The 24,789-nt window shown below is 37.9% G+C and overlaps 4 protein-coding genes across 4 annotated transcripts; 2 read left to right on the forward strand and 2 right to left on the reverse strand.

The window, feature by feature from the left end:
- Positions 1-6,390: 6,390 nt before the first annotated feature.
- On the reverse strand, positions 6,391-9,344 carry LOC111326735 (kelch-like protein 12). Its single transcript, XM_022930807.2, has one exon. It carries the CDS (start codon positions 9,207-9,209, stop codon positions 7,473-7,475), a length of 1,737 nt encoding a protein of 578 aa, XP_022786542.2. The 5' UTR covers positions 9,210-9,344; the 3' UTR covers positions 6,391-7,472.
- Positions 9,345-9,349: 5 nt separating this feature from the next.
- LOC111326753 (small nuclear ribonucleoprotein E) lies at positions 9,350-13,507 on the forward strand. The gene is made up of 5 exons (XM_022930829.2): positions 9,350-9,502; positions 11,386-11,412; positions 11,613-11,675; positions 12,094-12,172; positions 12,760-13,507. The coding sequence occupies exons 1-5, from the start codon at positions 9,455-9,457 to the stop codon at positions 12,816-12,818; spliced, it is 276 nt and encodes a 91-aa protein (XP_022786564.1). The 5' UTR covers positions 9,350-9,454; the 3' UTR covers positions 12,819-13,507.
- Positions 13,508-18,538: 5,031 nt separating this feature from the next.
- Positions 18,539-21,334, forward strand: LOC111326755 (nucleoside diphosphate kinase 5). Its single transcript, XM_022930831.2, has 5 exons — positions 18,539-18,767; positions 19,014-19,219; positions 19,950-20,050; positions 20,181-20,299; positions 20,631-21,334. The coding sequence occupies exons 1-5, from the start codon at positions 18,624-18,626 to the stop codon at positions 20,718-20,720; spliced, it is 660 nt and encodes a 219-aa protein (XP_022786566.1). The 5' UTR covers positions 18,539-18,623; the 3' UTR covers positions 20,721-21,334.
- LOC111326754 (uncharacterized) lies at positions 20,528-23,597 on the reverse strand. Its single transcript, XM_022930830.2, has one exon. The coding sequence runs from the start codon at positions 22,940-22,942 to the stop codon at positions 22,190-22,192; it is 753 nt and encodes a 250-aa protein (XP_022786565.2). The 5' UTR covers positions 22,943-23,597; the 3' UTR covers positions 20,528-22,189.
- Positions 23,598-24,789: the final 1,192 nt, after the last annotated feature.

The raw sequence follows: 24,789 nt of genomic DNA on the forward strand, positions 1-24,789 counted from the left end.
TAGTAAGAAATTTTGTTTATCTTGTTAATTCCCCAAAGCCAATAATGTAAATCTCTCTCAACAAAAACACTTAAAGCTTTGGTCGGCTGGAAATAGCTTGAACAAGTATTAGGTAACAGTTTGGAATGATAGAGGCATTTTTATTGCATAACAATAACTTTATCTGGAAACTGCAAATACTTTTTGAAGAACAGCATATTAAAGTGTTAACTGTGAAAGTATTCAATACAATACTAAACATTAACATTTTGTAGTTTTTCCGCTCATCAATGATCGAGCAACTTATCTTTGGTTAATTTTTTAATGATCTAGTCTCCTAATAAAGCAGGACTAACAGTGATTTCGTCTGCCTCGTGTAAATACAAGAAGTGTGATTCCTGCATGTTTTGAAAACACCTTACAGCTTAGTTTTTGTGGTATCGTATCATTTCAAACTTCTCCATGTCTCAGATTGAAAACTGAAATAAAAGAGCTTATAATTCAGGGTAGTTTAGTTGAGGAAGGAAATGCGCCATGCCTACTTGAGTGCTTAATATTAAACCATTCTTCGATTCTCAACAAGGTTCATAACAAAAAAGCAAAGCTATTTACTTATTCATGTATTAAATATGATTCCTTTCCACAGAGAAATCGAGAGTATAAATCAAGACAGTGACACACGTTACATGTGGTTTAAAATGGCTGAAAACGATCAAATAAAGATTGAGATGAACCTCTACGACATAGGGTTATCCAAGAAGAGAAAACAAGCCTTTTCAAGTTTACTCCACGGGAACCAGTACACACTGATATAAATTGCAAAAGATATAGTTAAAACAAATAGTAGAAGTGGACCTAGGCGAGATTCATTTCGAGAAAACAAGCCTGTTCAAGTTTACTTCACGAGAATCAGTACATACTGATATAAATTACAAAAGATATAGTTAAAACAAATAGCAGAGGTAGACCTAGGCGAGATCCATTTCGAAAATTTAAAAGTTATTCGTGGAAACAATACAGACTTCTCGTAACGTACAAAATATAGTTAAGGGATCTTCCATTTGGGAAATGTCTCGGGTCGCATGAACTCTTTCAGTCTTTTAATAAAAGGAGAGAGTGGCAGATTTTTAGTCTGGAATAGATCTTGTTGAGTAATTCATTACGTGTATTCATCGTACACATACATATTTACTACATGATATAAAGTAATAGGGGAAAAGAAGTAAGCTGCTGTTTATGAAGGGAACTTAGAGAGTCGCATTGTAAAGATAATGAGTTGAAAACTTCTCGTAAGTTAATTTAAACTCAGACTTGTATTACCCGGTATCCAAGCTACCCAGTATCCACAGTCAGTAACAGATAATTATGTAGTTTTATTCTTGGAGAATTCATGGACATCATATCGCTCAGGAGTAATTATCGCAACATCACAGTACAAGAGAACTGAGAAACGTACCTGCAAATCAAAAGCAAGTGATGAAAGAATCGTTCCTTGTATGTACTGATTAGGTACAGTGAGGAAGTAGGGTATTCAGTGATACATTTTTTGTATCCAATAGGCGCATATATAGAAATTGCCTTTCAAAAGGAATATTCAGGAGATAGGTCTCGAAAGTTTCCATGAAATCTATTTAATGAGTTGATAAATTGCGATTCAACCGGGAAGAATTAAGATGGTTTGAAGGAAGAAATTGAATAAGAGCTCGAAACTTCAGATTTAGAAACTCATTACAGTGGCCAATTTACACTATTAACTCAGTTGATAAAATCAAATTGTATCTTGCAATACCTCGTACCGACGCAGCACCACACTTTCTTTAGAAACTTACCCCGTTTGAGGAGAATCTAAGTAATGCAGATGTATATCATGAGCTGTAAACTCAAGGACTAAGATTCTTCCTTCCGACTTTTCGTTGCCAGGCCATAACTAATTATTTCCTAAGCTAAAGAACTGAGTTTCCTTTAATTTACTAGCGAGGGAAAGAATGATTTGCAGCGCTAAAATCTCGTGAATGATTGAAGATACACACTGCAGTAAACACGAGACAGAGCTGAAAGGAATATGTAAGACTCGCGTGCAGATCTACCTATAACTGAGCGTTCGGGAGCCACGCTGTCTTTATTTCGCTCTGTGAAGAGCATAGGGCGGTCGCAATAGTTTCTTTAAAGGGAAAAATAACTACACTAGAGTCGGGTGATCTCTGCTGGTGTGCAGTGAAGGTGTAATTTTCCGTCATTTTCAATCGTGTTTTAAATAAGTATAAGATCACAAGCAACCAAGAACTGAAGTCATAGGCATGACAAGAACGTTAACATATTTGAGGAACTGACCATAACAGTAATCAGGAGAACCATTCTCTTAAAAGGAATTGATTTGCGGAACATTTTCTGATTCTTCTTATGAAATTCTGCTCCTGTGATCTAAGCTATATTTTCTCCGCGAAAAAACCGTGCACAACTCCTGCAAATACGAAACAGCTCATGGCCGCATTCTATTTGCCAAATGAATTGGGGGTGGAGACCTTCTCCTAAACCGGCTCTGATTAATCTTGTGATATTTTAAACCCGGCATGTATGGGATTTATCATGTTTTTTTTTCCTGCCTTGTATCCACTGCTTAATACCATAGGACAGGCTAGTTTCCAAGGTACAGTGTGTCAGTCACGAAACCACGGCGTAGTATTGTCTTTGATGTAATTAGAGTACCTCGCAATGTTTTTAGAATTTCGTGAAACCAGCTAATAAACCGCAAGTTTCTTTATTTTTATTAGAGATCAAACGAATATTGTCTTTACTCCTTTTGGGAACACGAAATATATTTAAGTCATTGTTTGAGTTGGAAGGCTGAAACTGCAGTAGTATCTGTAATTTTTCAGTTGGGTTTGACAGGTTCATGGAACTCATTGACATATTGTCCCAAAAAATGAGTAATTTCTCCATCCAATTTCAAAATATCATCTTGCAACTTGAAAATAAGTAGCTCCTACATCCTGCTATCCTACTAAGTCGTGGAACAAAACACGATTAAGCCCGTTTGGAAGGTGTCACTGGATACCATATTCAAGACAATTCAAGAGCTGAAAGGCAACCAGATACTCGACACGATGTTCCTCATTTCGTTAGAGCGTCCAAACTCTACAAATTTTTTCTTTTTCTGTGTAAAAAAACTCAGAGAAAACAAGAAGGTCCAGTTTGACTTTCTTTGTCCTGTAAAAGTAAATCAAGCCGACTAACCGCCAACAGTTAACCTCAAAAGTAATGCTTTCTTTTAAACTCTTAAGAGAAGATGTCACCAAAGATCAGACAAATTCATAAATCACCGGCAACAGTCAAAAGATCGAATTGGCTCATATTCTAGTATTAGGTAGGCCTATGGGTAAAACAAACCGAGACATATATAGTTTAACAACAACAAACATATGAAACATATGAGTGAACTGCGGTTATGAGACGTATATAAGAACGATCCTTCGCAGTAAAGCGTTGTTCGATTTATCATCTACGGGTTTATATCGAATTAATTTGATGGCCTGCTCCCAGTTGGCTTGTTAGCTCAATTGGTAGAGCGCTGCACTAGTATCGCAGAGGTCAGTGGTTCGAATCCCGTACAGGCCTGAAATTTTTTTCAGGTCTGATTTCCACTATTGCTCAAATAGTGCTTTACTGCGAAGGATCGTTCTTATATACGACATATATAGTTTGTTGAAAAATTCTTTTGTTTTCGAGAAAATTGAAAAAACTCAATTTACGCATAATTAGCGTCATTCGAAGGTCGAATTTAACCCATTTTTGGAGGCCTTGCATGTACTTGTAAAAGCAGTGAAAAAACTTACCTATTCCACAGACAAAGTCTCCCCTATGTTTCTACTAAAAAGTTGAATCACTATTTAAATTTGAAATAAAATACGGATTTTTGTATTTATTTACTTAAGTGCCATTTGAAAAGTAGGGTAGCTTCAAAAAATTATTTTTATATGTGCTAAGTGAAATAAACGTTTGATATGTAAAATACGAGAAGAAGAAATGATAAACTTACCATTTGTAGAGTTATTTTTCTGGGGTTTTTGTGCTGCTATGCATACGAGGGCTTTAAATCCATAGAAATTTCGCTCTTCGGCGAAGTCGGCGACATAAAAGAAAAGACCGACTTTGTTTACCATTTACAGTCATTGGTAATAATGAATGCTTGAGTGATATGAAAAACGTCTTCAAAGTACTTGCGATACGATAGAAGTTGTTTTTGTTTTCTCTGAAAGCATTCATTTTGTAGAAATGAGTAGCCTACATGGTTGTCACTGCGTGACTTACGTGTCATGCAATTGTCAGATCTATATTCCTATTAAGCAGGTGGTTCGAAATTTCTTCACTCAAAAAGTTGCAGGATAATTTTTTTATGAAATCCACATAAGAGGAATGAGAATTTTTGTGTTCAGACAAAAATTCGTATTCTTTTGGACTTGTTACTACTTATAGGCAATTTGCAATAAAACGTAACTTAATTTCATCTGATAAACTTAGTGCGCAACTAGTAAACAACTGAGTTTAAACATTTTGAAGAATGGAAATTTGTTGTTCATTTGAATTTCTTGTTGTGGATGATTGGGGCTACAATCCGAAAGAAAGAAAAGGGGATAGGCGAAGAGCACCGTTACTGTCGTGTGACAAGGAAACAGCTGGGCATTTGGCTCATTTTTCATTCACTAGTGTGTTCACCCAATACGACTTGACATTGAGTACAGCAGCTGTTTTCGAACGACCCAACAATGTTGATATTTGGAAAATATGCCCACTTCATCGCTCAAGACTCGGTCTTGGCTGGACTCGAGGGAAAAATACTAAATGCAGAGTGCCAGTAAATATTTCCAGGCGTACCATGGAGTAGTCTGTGATGTCGAGCGATGTTAAATCTGTAGCGTGTCAGGTCTGGTATCCATTTTTCAGATCCGGCATTGAAACTTTTTTTATCTACCATAAGGGACAGCACTTGTCGCATTTTAGACTAGTGATTTGCATCCTAGTTAGAACACTCACAAAGAGCTTCAAGCAAAGTGTACTCAGCAAAGTGTAGTCAGCCAAATGCTCTGCTGTTTCCTTGTCACACGACAGCAAAGGTACCGTATTCGCCTTTCCCCTTTTCTGTCTTTTGGATTGTAGCCCCAATCATCCACAACAAGAGATTCAAATGAACAACAAATTTTCTCGAAAGTAAAAGAATTTTTCAACAAACTATATGTCTTGGCTTGTTTTACCTATAGGCCTACCTAATAGTAGAATAAGAGCCAATTCGATTTTTTTGATTGTTGCCGGTGAATGTTTGATTTTTCGTGACAACCTCTCTCAACTCTTCAAGTGATGAACTCCCACAAGTCATGCACTTGTCACAATTTTGATGCATTACTTAGCAATCGGGTCATTATTCAGAATATATAAACTGGTCAGTAAGAGGATGTTCTCTCAAGTGAAATTAACAACACCAGATCCTTTCGACTCGTGTCAACCCTTTCTTACAATTAAAACCAAAATGTGGAATCCGCACAAAGAATATACCCCTTATGAACTTGTATTGCACAATATATTAACTGACTCGCCAGGAATAATTATTTTGTGGTATTCATGTATGCAGATTAAGATGCATTCATTTGAAGTTTAGTGTAGCTCGGAGTAAGTTTTAGTTTTGTTTAATAAAGTGTGTATTATAAACAACTGTATTGCAGAGTACCATGAGGAAACACCCTTTACCCCCAAACATCATTATGCATATTCTCCATACTGTTCTCTATAGTTTTCCTAAGGTGCTGACAAGAAGAATTTAGCAAACGATCAAGAGCTTCTTTAGTTGTTGATCATTTCCGGTACACTCTTGACCTTAATGTGTGATTCAGGGGTGATATTATGTTAGGAGAAATTAGATTTTGGTCACTCTTAAGTGGTCAAAGGGCTAGAGGAAATGCATTTAAAGGGGATCGTTAAAAATAAGAAATCAGGAGTTAGTGAAGAGTTTTTTGGTGTAAGAGAACACTTTTAAGTGGTCAAAATGTTGTGGACTCAGGAGGAGCTGCCAAGTGAGATCTCAACAAATTTTGACCACTGTGATGACAAATATCGCTGTTCATAAGAATACAGACCCTGCTAAACCACCGTTGATTTGTTTTTTACAAAAATATCAATGTCAAATAAAATGATTATTTCAGTGTGTGACATGTTGCGTGACACATTAACGCAAGCAGCTTTCTTTGTCTGTACTCTTACTGACAATGACAAATTGGCCAATCAGATTGCAACATCACTGACAATTGTGGTAAGAATTTGATTTTTCTTTTTTTGTTTGCTAACTACTCTTGGATGCTGATAAATCTGAGGATAGAGCTTTCATAAATTTACCAGTTAATTAGATGATAAGACCTGGAACAGTTCTATGGATAAATAAATTTCATTAGCACAAATTAAACTATTGCCAACTAAATCCAGAGGTATCTTCTCAAGAAAGATACACCAGTCCTAAACCAATAATTTACTGGTTATGTGAGCTAAACAAATACAATAATGTGAGCAGTAATACTAATGATGGTAAAAGTAATAACTATACAGTAATAATAATATTAATAGTGGAGGCGTGGTGGCCTCATGGTTGGTGCGCTTGACTCCGGATCAAGTGGTCCGGGTTCGAGCCCCGGCCGGGACATTGTGTTGTGTTCTTAGGCAAGACACTTTACTCTCACAGTGCCTCTCTTCACCCAGGTGTATAAATGGGTATTGGCAATTTAATGCTGGGGGTAACCCTGCGATGGACTGGCATCCCATCCAGGGGGGAGTAGAAATACTCCTAGTCACTTCATGCTACAGAAACCAGAGTTAAGCACCGCCCTAATGGGCCACTGGGCTCATAAACAGACTTTACCTTTTACCTAATAATATTAATAATACTCTTACTGATCATAATGCTTATAAATGCATGAATACTTTAAAATTCTCTCCCATGTGATCTTTTCTACACATTTGATCTCTGCAGACTCATTTAAAAATAGTTGGGTCCTTTTTTCTTGGGGTTCCTAATGTTAAAATTGTTTTTGGTCATGTGGCAAGAAATTGATATTGGCCTGTGGGTATGATTGAGGTTTTCTGAACATAAACAGTCTGGTAAAGTAAAACCAATGCAAGGTCATATTATTTTTAAAGCTCAATTAAAAACTGCTCTTACTATCAGGTCTCATTGTAAACTTCAGACGCACTTATTCTGCCTAATTGAAAACTCAATCAGAAAAAGCTTTTGTGGATCATGATAAGAATAAGAAAAAACATTGCAGCAAGACAAGTTTTAAGCTGGACGTAGATGGTCTCTAAAGAAATTCATCAATTGAGAACAACAATAAAATTTCAATGATCATAGCAACTTTCAGTGGAAGTTTTACAACTGCATTAAGGGAGCCCTACTCTCCAGAATGTTAAAAGTATCTTGAGACCTCAGTTTTTTTTTTAAATCATTCCTTGTCAGTTCAATCGGTAACCATCTGCAAATCTTGCAAAAAGTCCCTTTTAACACAAAAGGAGCAGCATCGCAAATATTTTGCTTCCCATGGAATAGTGATGTCTGTATTCCACACACCCTGTTCAATATCATACCTGTCAATCATTTTTCTTTTTTCTAAATCTACATTGGATCCACCCACACCTCCAAAGACATAAATTTTCTTTCCTACAATGGCAGCTCCTGCAAAATACCTTGGGACATGCATTGGAGCAATAGATTGCCATTGGTCAGATGTTGTGGAGTAAACTTCACAAGTTGAAAGAGCAACACGCACAGTACATTCCCCACCCATCACAAAAATTGATGATTTGTATGACACAGCACATGTTCCACCCCTCGGGTGGGTCATAGGGGAAATATCTGTCCATATGTCCAGTTCTGGGTCATACTTCTCTGCAGAGTTCAGATATTCACCATTCCCAGCTCTCATCCCACCAATAGCATACAGGAACTGCCCATCACCTATGGCACAAGTGACTTCACGTGGAACATTTAAGTCTGTTCCCAGAGTCCAGATGTTCATGGAAGGGATGTAAATTTGCAGTGTTCCTCTGTGGCCCCTCGAAGCACCAATAACATAGAGACAGTTTCCTAAGAATGCAACTGCTGGAAATAAAACTTCTTTTAACATTGAGGACATAGTTTCCCATCTGTTTGTCTTTAAATCAAACTTTTCTAGAGCTTTTGACACTATGCCATTTCTTTCTCCTCCAACTGTATACAGCTCTGATTTATATTCAGCTAATCCATGCCAGTTAATCTGGTTTGGAAAATGTTTCATTTCAAACCAGTTGTCTTCTTCTGGTACATAACAGCGGACTAAAGTTGATTGAGTGTCGCTGCTTCTTATTAAACCACTAATGGCAACAACAACATCAATTTCTGGCTGAAGACATTTTCTTGGATTTTGAAGTGACACACAACCAGATGAATGATTTCTCTTCATGGCATTCTCAACTAGTTTTACACAAGAAGAGTCACCTTGAACAAGTGAATTTGTGATTACTTGCGACTGAAGGTACTCATGTGACATTGAGCCAAATCGAATGCATGTCAGTAATTTAGGAAAATAAACTTCTCGTTCACTTTGATGGTAACTAATCCAAGTTATGAGGCTCTCGTACACTGCTTCTTCGTTTTCAACACAAATATCATCACTAGAAATCATATGTGTGATCTGTTCGATATCAAGTTTAAGGAAATCCTGAGATTGCGTGACTTCTTGAAAATGTTTGTCAATAAACACACGGCACGCTTGAGAGAGTTTTGTGCAGTTATAACGTTCAGCTAAGTCAAAGTAATATAAACAATTGGACACATTGACGTTAGCAACTAACCTTGCAGATGCTCCCAACTTCACCTCTGGGATAAGTAAGTAATCAGCTGTAATGAAAAGTTCCTCAGCATTGGATTGCGTGACTTCAATGGTGCCAGCATAGAAGTAAGTTAGCAACGGTTCTAGTGCGTTTGCTGTGACTTTCATCTGCGATAAATCTACATAATCAGTTCCTTTTTCCTTCATATCACTTGTGAAAAGTTTATAAAAGTAAGGACAGCCAGCAGCAAGGACGTTTCGGTGAGCAAGAAAGGTTCTCTCAGCTGTGACGAGAGTGATATCGCACAGCACTTTCTGTTGTCTAAAATCGTCCAGTTTCGCCACCAAATCCACACAGTACTGCAATTTATCCGTTGCTTTAGTCATTCTCAGTTCATTAGAAGAGAAGACCACTCTTCGACGAATTTCAAACACATGGAAAAATCATAGAAAAATATAGACAGGTTGCTCAGCGCCGGTCGCCATCTTGAAAGAAAAAGACCGAGATGCCTGGTGACGAGGAGAGACGTTTCTCAACGTTCTCCCAGAGCTCTTTGCAGTCACGTTTTCCGCCATCTTAAGTTACTTTGCGGCAATCTGTTTGAGTATTTTCCCCACCGAAACGATCCAAAATGGCGTATAAAGGACAGAAAGTGCAAAAAGTCATGGTACAACCTATTGTATCCTTTATATATTTAAGCAAAATCTTTCAGTATTGATTATGTGAAGTGTTGAACTGGCGAAAGATCGGAACACGTGCTCCCATTTGACATAAAGAAGCTTTATGTCTGTCTCGAGCAGTATTGCCAAGATCTATGGACTATTTAATCCTTAGCGCCTTATAATTACATGAATGAAACAGGACGTATATTATATGATCTGCTTTCACTGTTTAAGCAACGAGGGCACGTAGTACACTATGTGAGGTGTCGTCGGTTGAGGCTGATTCAGTATTGTCGTTGATGTGGGATAACACAGGTTTACTGGCTTTTGACGACTTGCCATTGTTGGTTGATTATCCATTATTTCTATATCGCTGCAAAGGCTGTTGAATTTAACGTGTTTGTTTGGTTGATATCGATACCCATGTCCATGTCAACTATGCTATGAGTTCATCAGTACAACAGTTGTGATCAGAACGTAAGCACCTACTAGTGATTGAATAATTACTCACTCGGAGCATGATTGGTTCGGTATAAACTTGTGGTGGGAAATCCTATGAACCAATGTTAAGTATACTGAACCTCCAATTGAGATGTCTGGGCTAGTTGCTCTGGGTCATTGAGGGTAAAACTACAGAATGCAGGGCCACTTATTTCAATTTTATTTAATAACTATACATCCTTTTGTGTTCTGCCTTGTCCTTTGAAGCATACAGACAAGGTGGACCCCAGTGGCCCTGTAGTCTGCAGTTGCTCTGCAGTGAGCCCTGTTCGTGGGCAAGAGAGGTGACTCTTGCAATGCCTATCTTTGCTCAGTATCTCTAACATGTAATAGAGTATCTACATGTAGTTCACATACGATTTGCATATTTGGTCAAAGAACTTGTCCTCCATGTGATAAATTGTATTAGTAGGCTACCAGTAAATATGGTAAGTTTGGTTTTATAAACTGAGTTGATAACGTAAATGTGGCCACTGTAAAGAGTTTCAAAGCTGACATTCAAATGTAGCCCTTCATCAGAGCAGTGACATAATGAAACTCGAAAAACGATGCCAAAAAGTCAGCTTTGAAACTCTTAACGATGGCCAATTTACATGATCAACTCCATTGATAAAACCAAAATTACATAAAAAGATGTTTTTCATCTAGTCATGAGTGTGGGACAATGAAAAATGCTGATTCCCCACGAGGAATCAAACCTCAGACCTTTGGACTCTGTGCTGTAATGCTCTACCACAGATCCACAGAGACTCTATAGTGAGCAAGGCCCATTTCCAAGTTCATATTTGACATGCATCGCATCTTTCTATATTTCTTTTCCAAGCTCAAAAACTTACCATTTTTCTTATAATTTCTTTACAAAACCAAAATGACCTTGTTAGTCCCACTGATGCAACAGCACAATCTCTTTAGAAACTTACACTCTTTACCAGTATATTTTCAAAGAAGCTGGGTGAATTGTTGGGGGTTAACTGGTAATGGGTTAGAATCCCATGCAGGGAAGAATCTTAATCCCGGATAGATATGCACTGGAAACAGAGATAAGCTGAGGGTCTTGTGGGTCCTTGGCTTATTGTACATTTTCTTGACCTTACCTTTTGAAATTAGTGAGGGAACAGAATCAAATGCATTTAGTTTTTACCATGATTTATTCTGCAGTCTATTGTACACATTCTCTAAACTGTGATTAATGTAAGTTACCAGTATTGTCTGGATATTTTACTAGTTTATGGTAAGAGGAAATAAAGTTGTTACCTTTGTCCTTTGTTTTCCCTGTACACTCTGTAAGAATATCAATTAACATGTGCAAGACCTTTATTCTGGCAAAATACATGTAATTAGCTTTCTCAAATTTCAAGTATGAATTTCTTGGTATTTTTCTTAACTTTCTACCTATCAGAACTTGATATTTAGGTATTTGCAAAATGTAAGTATCATTTGTTTGTGTTTTGTATTTGTATGTACTCATGACGTGGTTGTACTTAAAAAAAAGATTTTTGCATAGTGCCTTTTAAAACGCTAAAATCCTTTCTACGTTTAGAGTATTGATGGTCATTTGAACCGTAATCTTTTTTTATTTATTGAATTGTATTTGATGTTTATTACATGTTTCCTGTTATTTATCAGAGATCACGAATTCAGATTTGGCTGTATGAGCAAGTGAACATGAGGATTGAGGGCCATATCATTGTACGTATCCAATTAACACATTTCCGTACTTGATTCTACACAAAATATATAATTTTTGCATGATGCTTGTATTATATTTAAAAAAAAAAGGTATAAAAACAATCTTAATTATACCTAGTTGCTGTTTAAAAGATCTTCTGTTTTGTAATGAACCAAACTAATTTTTTGAGTCTTTTATCTGCAACATTGTAGAAGCAAGGCTCTCTTTGGAAATCTAATGGTTTCTTTTTTTTTTTCAATTTCTTTGTTTGACTACTTCTAATCAATATACTGTGAATGTTTTTCTTTTTTGTGTAAGAAACTTGTAACCATTTTAGTGAACTGAAATTAAAAGAAACTGATTGGTATTTTGTCATTGTGAATGCAGAGGAGTTCTTAAAAGAAAAGGAATTGGTTATACTTTGAAATCTTTTTACAGGGTTTTGATGAGTACATGAATCTTGTTTTGGATGATGCAGAAGAAGTACATCTCAAGACCAAGAAAAGGAGACCACTTGGTAATAACTTTGTTTCTTGAAATGCTTTTAAAATTGAGTTACCATAAAATGCCACAAATGTTGTGTTTCAAAGAAAAATTTCAACCTCAAATAGTATACAATAGGTTTTAAGGTTAGGGCTTTCTATGTTGGCTCATGTATCCTTAACTTTTTTGGGATTGGTCAGTGAACAATTTACCTTTTAAAGTTAAATCAAAGTGGTTTTGGTTTTCCTGGTTTTATTCCTTCCATTGCTTGAAAGTGAACTGTTTCTTAATTGTGCACTAGCTCACTGATCCCTTTACCCTTTGAATTCCACCACCCCCCCCCCCCCCTCCCCTTATAAATTTTGATGGCCCTCCAAAGAATCTGACTAATTCCCTTCTGGTGAACAAGGCTGTGGTCTAGCAGTGCCCGGTGGCCCCTGGCGCCTTATTTTTGCTCTTGCGCGACTCAGGAATTTTAGTTTTTTCATACAAAGCATATGCTGGGCACCCTGGATTTCACAGTTTCAGAGCACTGGGCTCCATTCAATTTCCTTAGAGCACAACCTTGAAATAGGGAAATCTGTTTTAATTCGCTTTTTTCGGTCTTGCCTCCATTTTCAGGAAGGATATTGTTGAAGGGAGACAATATTACCCTTCTCATGAATACAGAAGCCAGCTGATGAGTGCCTTGGCTATGCATCACTGAGCTCTGTGATCAAGAACGTTTTTGTAGTAGTAGTAACTCCATGTGGAATGTGCCTCTTTGATATCCACATGGTTTAATATTTCTTGTAGTCTTGAAACTAGTAACACTATTGAAAGAGCGTGTAACTTTTGTTAAGAACTTTGAATGGAACTGTTGTACATAGGAGTGACGACTGATTTTTATTTGTTTGAGTATGGATTACTGTTGCTACGTTGTTCTCTATAATTGACCAATCACACCCAAAATGCAGTTGCCTTTCTATATTTGTTTTAAAATTAATTCCAGTATGTTTCCTTTGCCATGTCTCGACCTGCTTCAATATTACTTGAAAAGTTCATGGTTTTACCTACCCTTAGTGGAAAAAAAAAATGTAATGAGTCGTTTTTTATGCTTAAACCCTCTTGCCAAACAATTGTTCAAAAGCTGAAAGCTGTTAACTGTGATATCCAATATTGGCTTATAATGGAAAGTGAGATATTTGTTGCTTGTCAATGTTTCTGTCCTAGCGCATTTGGGCAGTATCTTTATTAGATAAAAAAAAAAAAAAAAAAACTGGCAAAACGCAAGTTGGGGAAAGTAAACATGTAACAACTAGCCTGGTTGCATAATTAACCATAACCTTTTCCTTTAATATTGAAATAAAATGATGACTAACTCTTTTGATATCGGTGTCATAATTTTACTGCGTCGGAACGAACAATAAGAGTGAAAAACGTGTATCAGGGAAGGTTGCTTTATGATCCTCTCCAAATTGGTAATGGTAGAGATATTTTTCCCGCCTATCTCAACATTTTGACTTTATTTCTGTCGTTGCTACAGTGCAATACGTACGATGGGTGATGGCATACAGATAGTTGGACTTTTCGCTACCCTTAAGACAAGTTAATTCACGCGTAATTAACCGCACTACGGTATCAAACCGCGCTTAATTACGTTGAGAAACAACACCAGTTGGTAAGTTACCAACAATCTTATAGTCACTGATGTGCCAATGATTTACGTCATCCGGCTCCGCAATCAGAAACGTGGCTTTACACCATCCCTCACATTGACAAAGACGACTCACAACGACAGCAACTTAAGATTAATGTAACATTCTTGACTCATGTTTCGCGCACACATTTACAGCATCTACGTCTCCGTTTTCAGATTAAAACTTCAGTAACGACGTGTGATTAATTAGTCCGCGCTAGCTTCACTTCACTCACTTCAAGAGTTGTTAGATCGCCATGCCACCAGATCTGATGGAGGAATCCCCGTTTTTCGCTTTTTGTTATCTGTATCTCTTGAAAAGTAATATCCGCATGTGCTTTTACCACTTGTACTGAAAGGCGCTAACCTGTTTACTTGTTTTGTCCAGAGCTCGGCCAGTTTTTGAACTGGAATACCAGTTTTTTTTTGCGAGTTTCGTCCGTTGCCTGCCTTTGTCGAGATCTCGGTGATTGAACTGGTGAAATATTTTGAAGCTGCTTCTTTCAGATCGTTAGAAATGTACCGCGAGTGAGGAGCTTGTGTGAGAATACCGGGCTGTTGATTCCATAAAGCGACCCGACAACAAACTTTGGTTGGCAACCAGACAGCTTTGAAGTCCTTTCGGCATTCTTCGCACTTCGAGCTTTGTCCAAATAACTGTCCAGTATTAGGCATTATGCCCTGCACCAAAGGGTGTCAATTCAATCAGATCCAAAAAAAAAACGTTACCCGGCAAATCCAACCCAACCTTTCTGTCTGTCGCTGTTCAATCGATTCTCACAGTCGCAAACTCCAGTTGGTGCTCGCGATGTCGAACGCAAAACGTAATTAGGAGTCAATGTACTGACGTCATAATTGTTTTAACTAACCAATCTTTGGATGTGATAGTACTGATTGGAATAATTAGGCGATTGCCGCGTGACAAGATTTGAAAGTGATCTCAATATAGTTCATTTTCGAGCCAGAAATGTCAATGGCGACTGAGAAACACACCGATAATGCCGGCCTCAGTTAGAGCTTTCCTACTGTTTTTGGTGTAAATGAAATGGAAAGGTTTGAACAACGCTCTTGATATAATCTTCCCGGTAAAGACTTATTTTCCCTCCAGATTTAAAAAGAACAAAGTGTTGATGGTTTTTGTTTTGTTTCTTTTGTAAGGGTTAAGGCTCATTAATCCATCCCATGGAAATGCAGTTGAATGTCAGGCGCCATTATTCGCACGAAAACAAACTCTTTCACATCATGCCAGCTTGACTGAACAAATGAACTATTATAAGCATGCTCAGAAACAACATGATGATCTTCAAGTCACTGAGTTCCTCTTCATTTTCTTTTGCGTCGTCTAAAACTGTCACACGAATATTTTGAGCGTCGAAGGAAGGGATATGCAGGAATAGGGACCTTAAGCAGTCAGGACGGCAACGCCAAGGAAGACTTCGATTAAAAAATGAATTTCTACTCTTGGTTAGAATTTCAAAAATGGCTGCAGGAGCTTACTGCCTCATACGGCGCCACAGCTCAAATTCAGCATGACGTATAAAAGTAGCGTTGAGTTCCAAATAGAAATTAAAATAATTTGCTGTCGCGGTTTCGGTTCGCAGACGACGCAAATTCTGGCGATTTCATGTTGTTGTTTTGCATAGGACAGCTAGGAAATGTACAAAGTTTCAAAACGTACGTGCTGAGCTATTGTTCTGCAAATTAGATCTCTTGTTTTTCCACGTCCTCGTTGCCGTCGTCGTCGTGGTTGCTTAAAGTGCACCTAAACCCAAAAAATTTTTTATCGCTTAACGAAATAAGCGTATCCTTTGGAGTATTTCTGTGCAAAAAATTTTTTTTTGCTCAAATCTTCAATTTTCTGTGCCCAGTCAAAATACGGAAAATCGGCCGCCATCTTGCCCCACGACCGAGTTTAAAGAGGAATGGCTCTAGCAGGTAATGTGACGTCAAATCGAGAACACGAAAGTCTGCATTTCACACATTTTTACTTGTTAGGGAAGGTTGTAGTCAATATTGTCCGAAAATATGCCGACTAAGTGTGTTGTAGAAGGATGTAGCAACGTGCGAAATTTGCAAGAGAGTATCGCGCTTCATACATTCCTCATATAACACACCTAGTCGGCATATTTCGGACAATAGGGACTTTAAGAAACGGCGACGGCGACGCCAAGGAAGATTTCGATTAAAAAATGAATTTCTACTCTTAGTTAGGATTTCAAAAATGGCTGCGGGAACTTACTGTCTCATACAGCGCCACAGCTTAACTTTAGCATGACGTGTAAAGTAGCCGTTGAGTTCCAAATGAAAATTAAAATAATCTGCCATCGCGGTTTCGGTTCGCAGACGACGCAAATTTTGGCGATTTCAGGTTGTTGTTTTGCATAGGACGGCTAAGAAATGTACAAAGTTTCAAAACGCACCTGCTGAGCTATTGTTCTGCCAATTAGATCTCTTGTTTTTCTACGTCCTCGTTGCCGTCGCCGTCGCGGTTTCTTATGGTCTCTAATATCGTCGACAACCTTCCCAAACAAGTGACAATGTGTGAAATGCAGACTTTCGTGTTCTCGATTTGATGTGACATTGCCCGCTAGAGCCATTTCTCTTTAAACTCGGTCGTGGGGCAAGATGGCGGCCGATTTTCCGTATTTTGACTGGGCACAGAAAATTAAAGATTTCAGCAAATTAAAAAATTTTTGCACAGAAATACTCCAAATAATAAGCTTATTTCGTTAAGCGAAAAAAAATTTTTGGGTTTAGGTGCACTTTAAGGTCCCCAATGATTGCCTTAAACCGGCTGAATCTTTGGCATTTGAAGGATGCAGCAGTGGCAAAAAACAAATCAAATTGTGCGTTTACTTATGTGTTCAAGAAAAGTAAATTGTAAAAATTCAAATTTTCCTTATGATTTAAATTCTACAAGTGGTAATTACCGCTGCACATAGGATGACATGGACGAATATATAGGGGTGGAGGTGTTCTTCTGGCAGTACTGCATAAGTATTAATTTGGTCTCCATTCGAAGGATGGATCTAAAACTAGATTCTTTGGGAACTCTATTCCGCGAGATTCAACAAAAGACGAGGGATAGTGTGTCGTTTGGAGTTGTTTATCGTCCAACCGGTGCTAATATGGATTTATCTCTTTCCTTTCGAAATTGCCTTAACAAGATCAGCAGGACTCGGTTTTCCTCAGTGATATTGGCTGGTGATTTCAACTTTCCGAACATTGACTGACACAGTCTCACCAACATTGAGTGATCCTCTTACTTTAGACTCACTTCTGTTCAATTGTGAATGACCATTTTTTGTCTCAAAGCAATTTTGCTCCTACTCGGACTGTTAATGGCACAGCCAATATTTTGGACCTGATATTGACAACTTCTCCAAGATTGATATCGAATATTCAAGTGATCCATGATGGTTTTGTATCTGACCATCATCCTGTGTTGTTTGACATTAAGTTGCAACGTGGTCGTTCTTGTAAATCTTCTCCAAGAAAAGTTTATGCTTTTTAGAAAGCGAATCTTGAAGATCTGAATAAGCTCTTTCACTGGATACCAGGGAACTGTGCCTTTTTGGAAGATGATGTGAACTCTGCTGCTGTTAACGTCACTGACTTGATTTTGGCAGCTGCTGTGACTCCTAAGTTTGTAGTTAAAAAGAAGCTAAATCCTCCATGGATAATACTTAGGTTGGTAAAAAAGAAGAGAAAGTTGTGGGGTAGGTAAAAATCTGAGCCCTCAATCCAACTTCGTGGGAGATTTAAACAACTTAGATCCGAAACTAAGAAACTTAAAGGGAGTAATTATCGCGAATATCTTGTTAAATTGTCCGAATCACCATTGGGATTAAGGATAATCCTAAGCGTTTTTGGTCGTTTCACTCCATCAAAACCAAATCTAGGAGACTACCTGAGTCGGTTTTTTATGAGGGAGTCAGTACTAGAAAACCATCTGAGCAAGCAAATTTATTTAATTTCCCTTTCCATTCAGTCTTTTCCAAATCCTATGATTTGGTACACGGGGATTTCATTCCTATCTGTTGTTGGGACGTGTCAAGAAAGGATAATTCATACTGTTATATATGACCCGGTGCTTCAATATTTGCATGATTCCCATCATGACTTTCTGAGAGGGAGGTCTACTATTTCTCAATTAGTTTTAGTACACGACGATTGGGCCGAATTCTTGGATAATCAAGGGTAAGTTGTTTTTGCATTTCTGGATTTTTCTAAGGCTTAAACACGAAGGCGCGCTGTAAAAGGAGCCTTAGGTCCCACTGGACCATTTGTCAATCAACCGTCGTGTGATGTAGAACTCTTAGAGTCAAGTCAGCTTGAGCTACAGCTACTCCAAAACAGTGAACAGCGGGCGCATTCCTCAAAATTGTTTTATGTCTTCATCCCAATACAAGAATTTTTGAGATTTGTATTTCCTTTCTCCAATGGAAACTGTCTTTATTTGGGGCGGTAAATTTGAGATCGAAGTAGGTGGTTCGCACGTTACCTCATGCCACCATGCTGGTGGAAGTAAACAATAGATATCTCATTAGCTCCTTTTGTTCGTCTACCAGCATTTAAATTTGACCCGCACACGTCAACGGTGAGTGACAAATGAACCTAGGTCCTCCCCAGCCTGGGTCTTCCCAGGAAGACTTCATTATTTAGCGCGCCTTCTTGAATTCACAAGGTCAGCGGTGTCATGCTTGATTGGTAACCATGACAGCACGATAACTTTCGCTGCCATTTTGGTTTTGCTTCTTCGCAGGCTTAGCTAGAGCGCGTACTTCACAATTTTTTACACCTAAATATGCCAGACGGTGAAAAGCCCGTGATACCTCCTGCTCCTGCAATACACATCGAGCGAACGCTAGCGTTATTTAAGCCAGACGCTGTTCACAAGAGCGATGAAATCGAAGAAATTATACTTCAACATGGTTTCACCATTTTACAGGTACTAATGTATGAACCATGTTTTCTATTTTCTAGCAAATTGTGAGAGGTTAGTGGGTATCACAGTGACTGTTACTTTGCGAGTTTCATATTCTTCGAACCTGAAGTAATGTGTGATAAGACCTTGAGTTTCACTATGACTACCTTCGAGCAAAACTGTATCCAGTAAAAAATTAGTAAACCCTTTTAATTAATTTATCGCAATTGTTGTACTGTGTCCAATGCAACTATGTTTGATACCGAATAGAAAAGAAGAGTGCATATGACACCTGAACAGACTAGTGATTTCTACGCCGAACACTATGGTAAAATGTTCTTCCCAAGTCTTGTGGCATATATGAGCAGTGGACCAATTTTAGCACTTGTCTTGGCAAGGCAATCTGCAATTGCTTTTTGGAGACAGCTGATTGGACCAACAAATACGCAAAAAGCAAGAGATCAGGCGCCAGAAAGGTGACAAACTATTCAATATACCATTTATTTCCAGATTTTAATCCTAATGCAAAGCTCCTATTTTTTAAGAATTGATTGGTTTTTAAATGGTCAAAGTACAATCCTTTTAGAGTCCCTAGAAGGATACAAAAACGTGAACACACTTTCATAATGATTAGGAACATTTTGAACATGCAAAATGTATCTCGTGTTCCCTATGTTCCTTTTCTCATCACTTGTCTCGTTGATTTTGTTTTAATTTGATATTTTAAGGAGAAATTCGCTTTGTCTCACAGGAATTCAAGGTCTAAGCTCTGAGAATGTGCTCTCTTAGTTCACTCCTGAGAATAACAGGTCGTGGATTAGGTTCCTTCTTAGTGCTGACAAGGGAAATTTAAGAAATAATTCTCTACATAGTTATAGACTTTTTTCAGTTTGTTGTTTATGTCAAGCCAAAATGATTTCTGCATGGGAGGCTAAAATGTAGTAATCTCAGAAAATAATCAGTGTTTTTGTTTGAGATTTTTACTCTGTAAAATAATAAGTCTATTTTTCTGAACATACTTGCTCCTATCTTTGACAGTCCTGAAATATTTAGCAAAAGAAAGGCATGAAACTTTTTTCCTTCAGTCTAATGTATATGATAATGACTGTTTTGTTACATCTTTTTTGTAAGGGACATAGACATTAATCTTTACAGACTTAAAAGCCAAATTTGCTTATAATAAGAACATAATTTTTCCTTTTTTAGTTTGAGAGCCATCTATGGTACAGACAGCACCAAAAATGCTCTTCATGGAAGTGACAGCTATTCAAGTGCAGAGAGGGAAATACACTTTTTCTTTCCTGATAGTAAGTGAATGGAAAATTAGTTGTTAAACAATGTACAGCCACAACTTCTCAAAAATATCTACTTTTTCCCCTTCTTTAAGCATCCTTGATTACTGTGTTGAATTGATTTTCTGGCTGTTAAACCTCATAGGTGTTGTAGAACCAATTTCAACCGGACAAGCAGCAAAAGACTACCTCACAAGTACTGTAACCCCAACTTTACTTAAAGGACTCACAGAGCTATGCAAGATGAAGCCTGCTGACCCAATCGTAAGATCTTCCATATACCTACATTGCTTTGTTTTAAGTCTGTAAAAAATCCATTTTGAATGTTACAAAAAATCTTGCAGAAAGGCTGAAGCAGCTGCAAAAGGGGGGAATGGGACAAGGGAGAAATACTAGCTCCCACCTTGAAAATTATTGGTGTTATTTGGATGCAAATATCCACTTTTTTCCCTTTCATCCTTAAAGTTGAGAGCAAAAAGAAACAGCCTTCCCTTTTTACAGTCTTCTACATATGTTATTCAGTTTATTGGCTTTTTGTGACCTGCTGAGCTGAAAACTGTTTACTTGAGTTGATGGTTGATTTGTTTGTTGACAGATTTGGTTGGCAGATTGGTTAGTGGTGAACAATCCAAACAAACCAAGAGTTCAAGAAGAAGGTTACACTGTTGAAGAACCAGATGACTAACTCTCACATGTTTGACTTGAGCAGCTTCTTACAAATTCACAAGCTGTAAATATGCTGTTTTCAAATAATAAGGAAAATTTAAACAAAGATTACAATCAGTTTGAAATTTTCTTCATGGTACAGCTGTTATGTTATGTTTTATTAAGTATATGTACATACAAATAGAGTCTACTCTCTTTAAAATAGTGTCTTTTTTAAGAGTTTTCTATGAAGCAGCTTACAAATTCAGCTGTTCTTGAATATTTATCATTGTTCTTATTTGTTTAGGAGCAATGTCATTACAGCAGTTATTTGTTGTTTATTTGGTGTATATTGCTCATCATGAGATAGTTATTCTTAAACCATAAACTTTAGATTGAATTTTGAATGTCATGATGAAACTGAGTTGTTCTTGTTCAGGTGATGTTTTTAGTCACCATGTGGTTTCAGCGAGTTTGAAGTCGAGTTAATGTTGGGAACAACATTTTCACAGAAAGAATAGTTACATAATTGTGAAAGTTTTGCACCTCATTAACATAGCTTACATTCAGTCATTAAGATACACAGTACAAATGTATGCAGGTGTATTGAAAATCCAATTTTTTTAGGAGCTACAATAAATTTGAACTGAATCACTCTTTTGGAGAATCACTGATCTTAGGGCAATGTAAAAAACAAAATCTAATAGAAGACAAGGAAAAAAAATTGAAGGGAACACCTAGAGCTGACCTTTAAACCAAGACTAGCCTCAGAGTTAGTTGCTGTACTCTATGAACTTATTCTGAAGACGAAGTCCTGTTTTATAGTTTGATTAGGGGTTTAATCATCCTCGGAGACCAAGGGGCTGTGAGTCGATTTCAAGTTAGGGCGGAAGAGCTTGAAATCGACTCACAGCCCCTGGGTCTCCGAGGATGGGGTTTAATAAAGAATAGAAGCATACTGCAAAGTACTTATACAGTGCCAATTGTCTAAATTGGTAATTTATCAATAGAAAAGTAGACAGGTACTTTAGAGGGGTATTACATCGGTAAACTTTCCCTGAAAATTTAGGTGCTCTTGCAGGAGAACTGCATATCGAGTTTCAACCCGGTTCCTGACCACTGGTGAGCATTTTTACCCTAGTAGTCAAATAGAGACATTGTAGAGATCGAATTGCTATTCAGACTGTCTGATGCTTTTCGTTTTGTTCCCTTGTACAGTTATAACAGGCTCAAATGACTGGAATCAAATTTCGCTTATGAAAGGTTTTTTTGAAATAATTTACTGTTTGTCCCTTGAACGCCACTTCTGTTAAATGCATCCTGTTTTAAAAAAATATATGCGAGTCATTGTTTTTCACTTCACGGGTAATTTGCTACATTTTGGGCACGGAAAATAAATTAGCATATAATTGGCTTTCTGTTTTCCTTGAGTCACGTTCTTACGAATTTCACTCAAATGGATTAATCAAATTTTGACATAAATCTTTGGTTGTTCCTTTAATTTGATTATTACGATGTCCTTGGCATAAAAACTTCAATAGTAAGTCTCCGTTGATAAACTGTAATTCGAGCCCCATCTTCCATCACCGTAGTAATTTCTTGGTCCTGCGATAAATCTTTCCGCTTTCGATTACTAGCGATGCTTTTGGTCTTTGAGTAGTAATTCTGAACATTCGACAGTTCTTCTTGATGTAACAAATCATTGTATTTATCGCAAGTTTTCCGAAAAGAAGAACAATCCCCTTTCTTTGAGATTAGAGGTAAACTTGTTAATCCTGTCTCCTTGGATTTCACTGAAAGTCGTGAACTGTTTGTTTCGCACTTTTGATTTTCTAAGATTGATTTACATGACAGAAAATCTACAGGCTCTTCGTCTTCGTTGTGAGAGTCGATGAAACATCTATTGACTCGTTTGCTCAAGTTATCCTCTGATGAAAACATCTGTCCAGTAAGTAACTCCTCAGAAGCAATAGGTATCTTAGGAAGACAGAATCCCGAAGAAGTGTCTGGAGGGCGATCTTTGTTGTTGGGTTTTGCTCTTTGTTTTGTATTCGATCTGGAATCCTTCTGTCTTCCTAGGGAACACCTGTAAGGCGTATGACTCAACAAAAAGTTGTTAAAGGCCGTCTGTTTTATCTTCTTATCAAAACAGACGTGTAAACTGCCACGGTTGTTTTTGTCGTCAGTTCTAAAAGGCTGATTGACCGCGAGTTCCACTAAAACTTGTGCCGCTGGAAATCCGTGTGGAGGTTCACGAGTCATGTTCGATCAACGAGTCTATGCAAACAAGATGGGTCATCGCTACATGATCACGTATACATACAAGTCCGACACGCCAGCTATTGTAACAGAATTGCCTCTCCTGTTGCCGCCATCAAAAACAATGCTTTACTTGAATGCGATCAGGCACATGACCTTTAGTTGACACAGGAAATGTTGGTTACTGATCTGTTATGCCGAACGAAGTTTGAATGTCACACATGATCAGTAACAACAAATAAATCTACTCGAAACTTCTTTAGTTTACCCTTTAAATTAAAAGTATTCAAGGTCAAGCTCATAACCTGATAAATGACTCGATACTTGTAGGACAGTCCAGAGAAGCTTTTCGGTTCTGTCCTCGTGTACCGGTTCACAAGAGCCAATACCAAAGACCAAACAATACACAATAGCTAACCGATAACTCCTAAACAAAGAAAGAACAATGGTAATTCCCTTGTGAACCGGTACACCAGGACAGAACCAGCTTTTCGGTTCTGTCCTCGTGTACCGGTTCACAAGAGCCAATACAAAAGACCAAACAATACACAATAGCTAACCGATGACTCCTAAACAAAGAAAGAACAATGGTAATTCCCTTGTGAACCGGTACACCAGGACAGAACCAGCTTTTCGAACACTTCAACTCAGGAGCGATGGATGGTTCGCTTTAACAGCTTTAATCAGTTTTGGCCCTCGGCATATCTTTATACAATGGACAAATTGTCAACAAATCCCGTAATTGTCATACCCCTGATGTTTGCCTCAATACCGACATTTCGAACAATAAAACTAATTTAAGTCTATAAAAAAGTAACCAAACAAAAGAGAGCCAATTCTTAAGATAATTACCCGCATTTGATGAAAGGCAGCGCTTCAAGTTCCCGTTTCTTTGTTTCATAATTCCCGGTCGGTTCCTAGTGGCGTAACTAACGACCTCACTGTCAATTTTTGCGGACGGTCAGTTATGAGATTTATTTACCATCTCTTTAATTTACATAGTTTGCATTTTGAGGTTTCAATTTTATGCACGAGGTCTTTAAAGTTTCAACAAAGAAGAAACTAAGCAAAGAGATTGACCCCAACGTCGCTGCTAATGAAAATCTTCCAGGGCTATTTGTACAATGTTTGCCAACAGCAAAAAGTTTTCCAGAGCTTTCATGTGAACAAATGCCGTCACAAGTTGACTTGCACATGCATCGAATTGAATACCGTGGTGAAATGGCCTTGTCACGGACGCTCTTAAATTTTGAAATTTTTTGGCCCGGCATCTAAGAAACTCTCTTCATATGAAGAAAAGTTTTCCTGAGTCAGAAAATCACCCTCCCAGCTGTGTCAACTTTAGCGAGTGTTTATATTAGAAAAAAGTTGGTCCCTTTGCCTTAGCCCGAGCCAAGAGCTGGCCGAGTCAATTTAATCGATTTTTATTTTTGCGGTTGTGACCCTTTCTGTTCAGTTCTGCTTCCCTGTCATGGATCGTTTTATAGGCTTTATATTCTTCTTTCGACATATCCTTCACGGGTTTTCCGGAGACTGTTAATTCGACTGGTCCAGAGTAGTTAGTGTCATGTAATTTCATTACGTTGGCGTTGAAGTCGGTGGCATTGAACTCACACAGGCCTTTTTATCCCTTGAAGCATGCAGCCAATAATCGACTCCACACAAAAAGAGCCCCAAGACTACTTCTTTACCGATCTTGATCGATCGAGCCATGGCGACAGCGCTCGCGCATGCTCCGATTGTCTCGCCTTGACCGAGAGAACCTGGCTGGGATAGCGAAAGTGTTTAGATGCCAAAAGTTGACGCGACCAGAAGAGTAAGCCTACCATCGAAAAAGGATTACCCTAGCC

This window comes from Stylophora pistillata, chromosome 1 (assembly GCF_964205215.1).
Source record: "Stylophora pistillata chromosome 1, jaStyPist1.2, whole genome shotgun sequence".
In the NCBI taxonomy this organism is placed as follows: Eukaryota; Metazoa; Cnidaria; class Anthozoa; order Scleractinia; family Pocilloporidae; genus Stylophora; species Stylophora pistillata.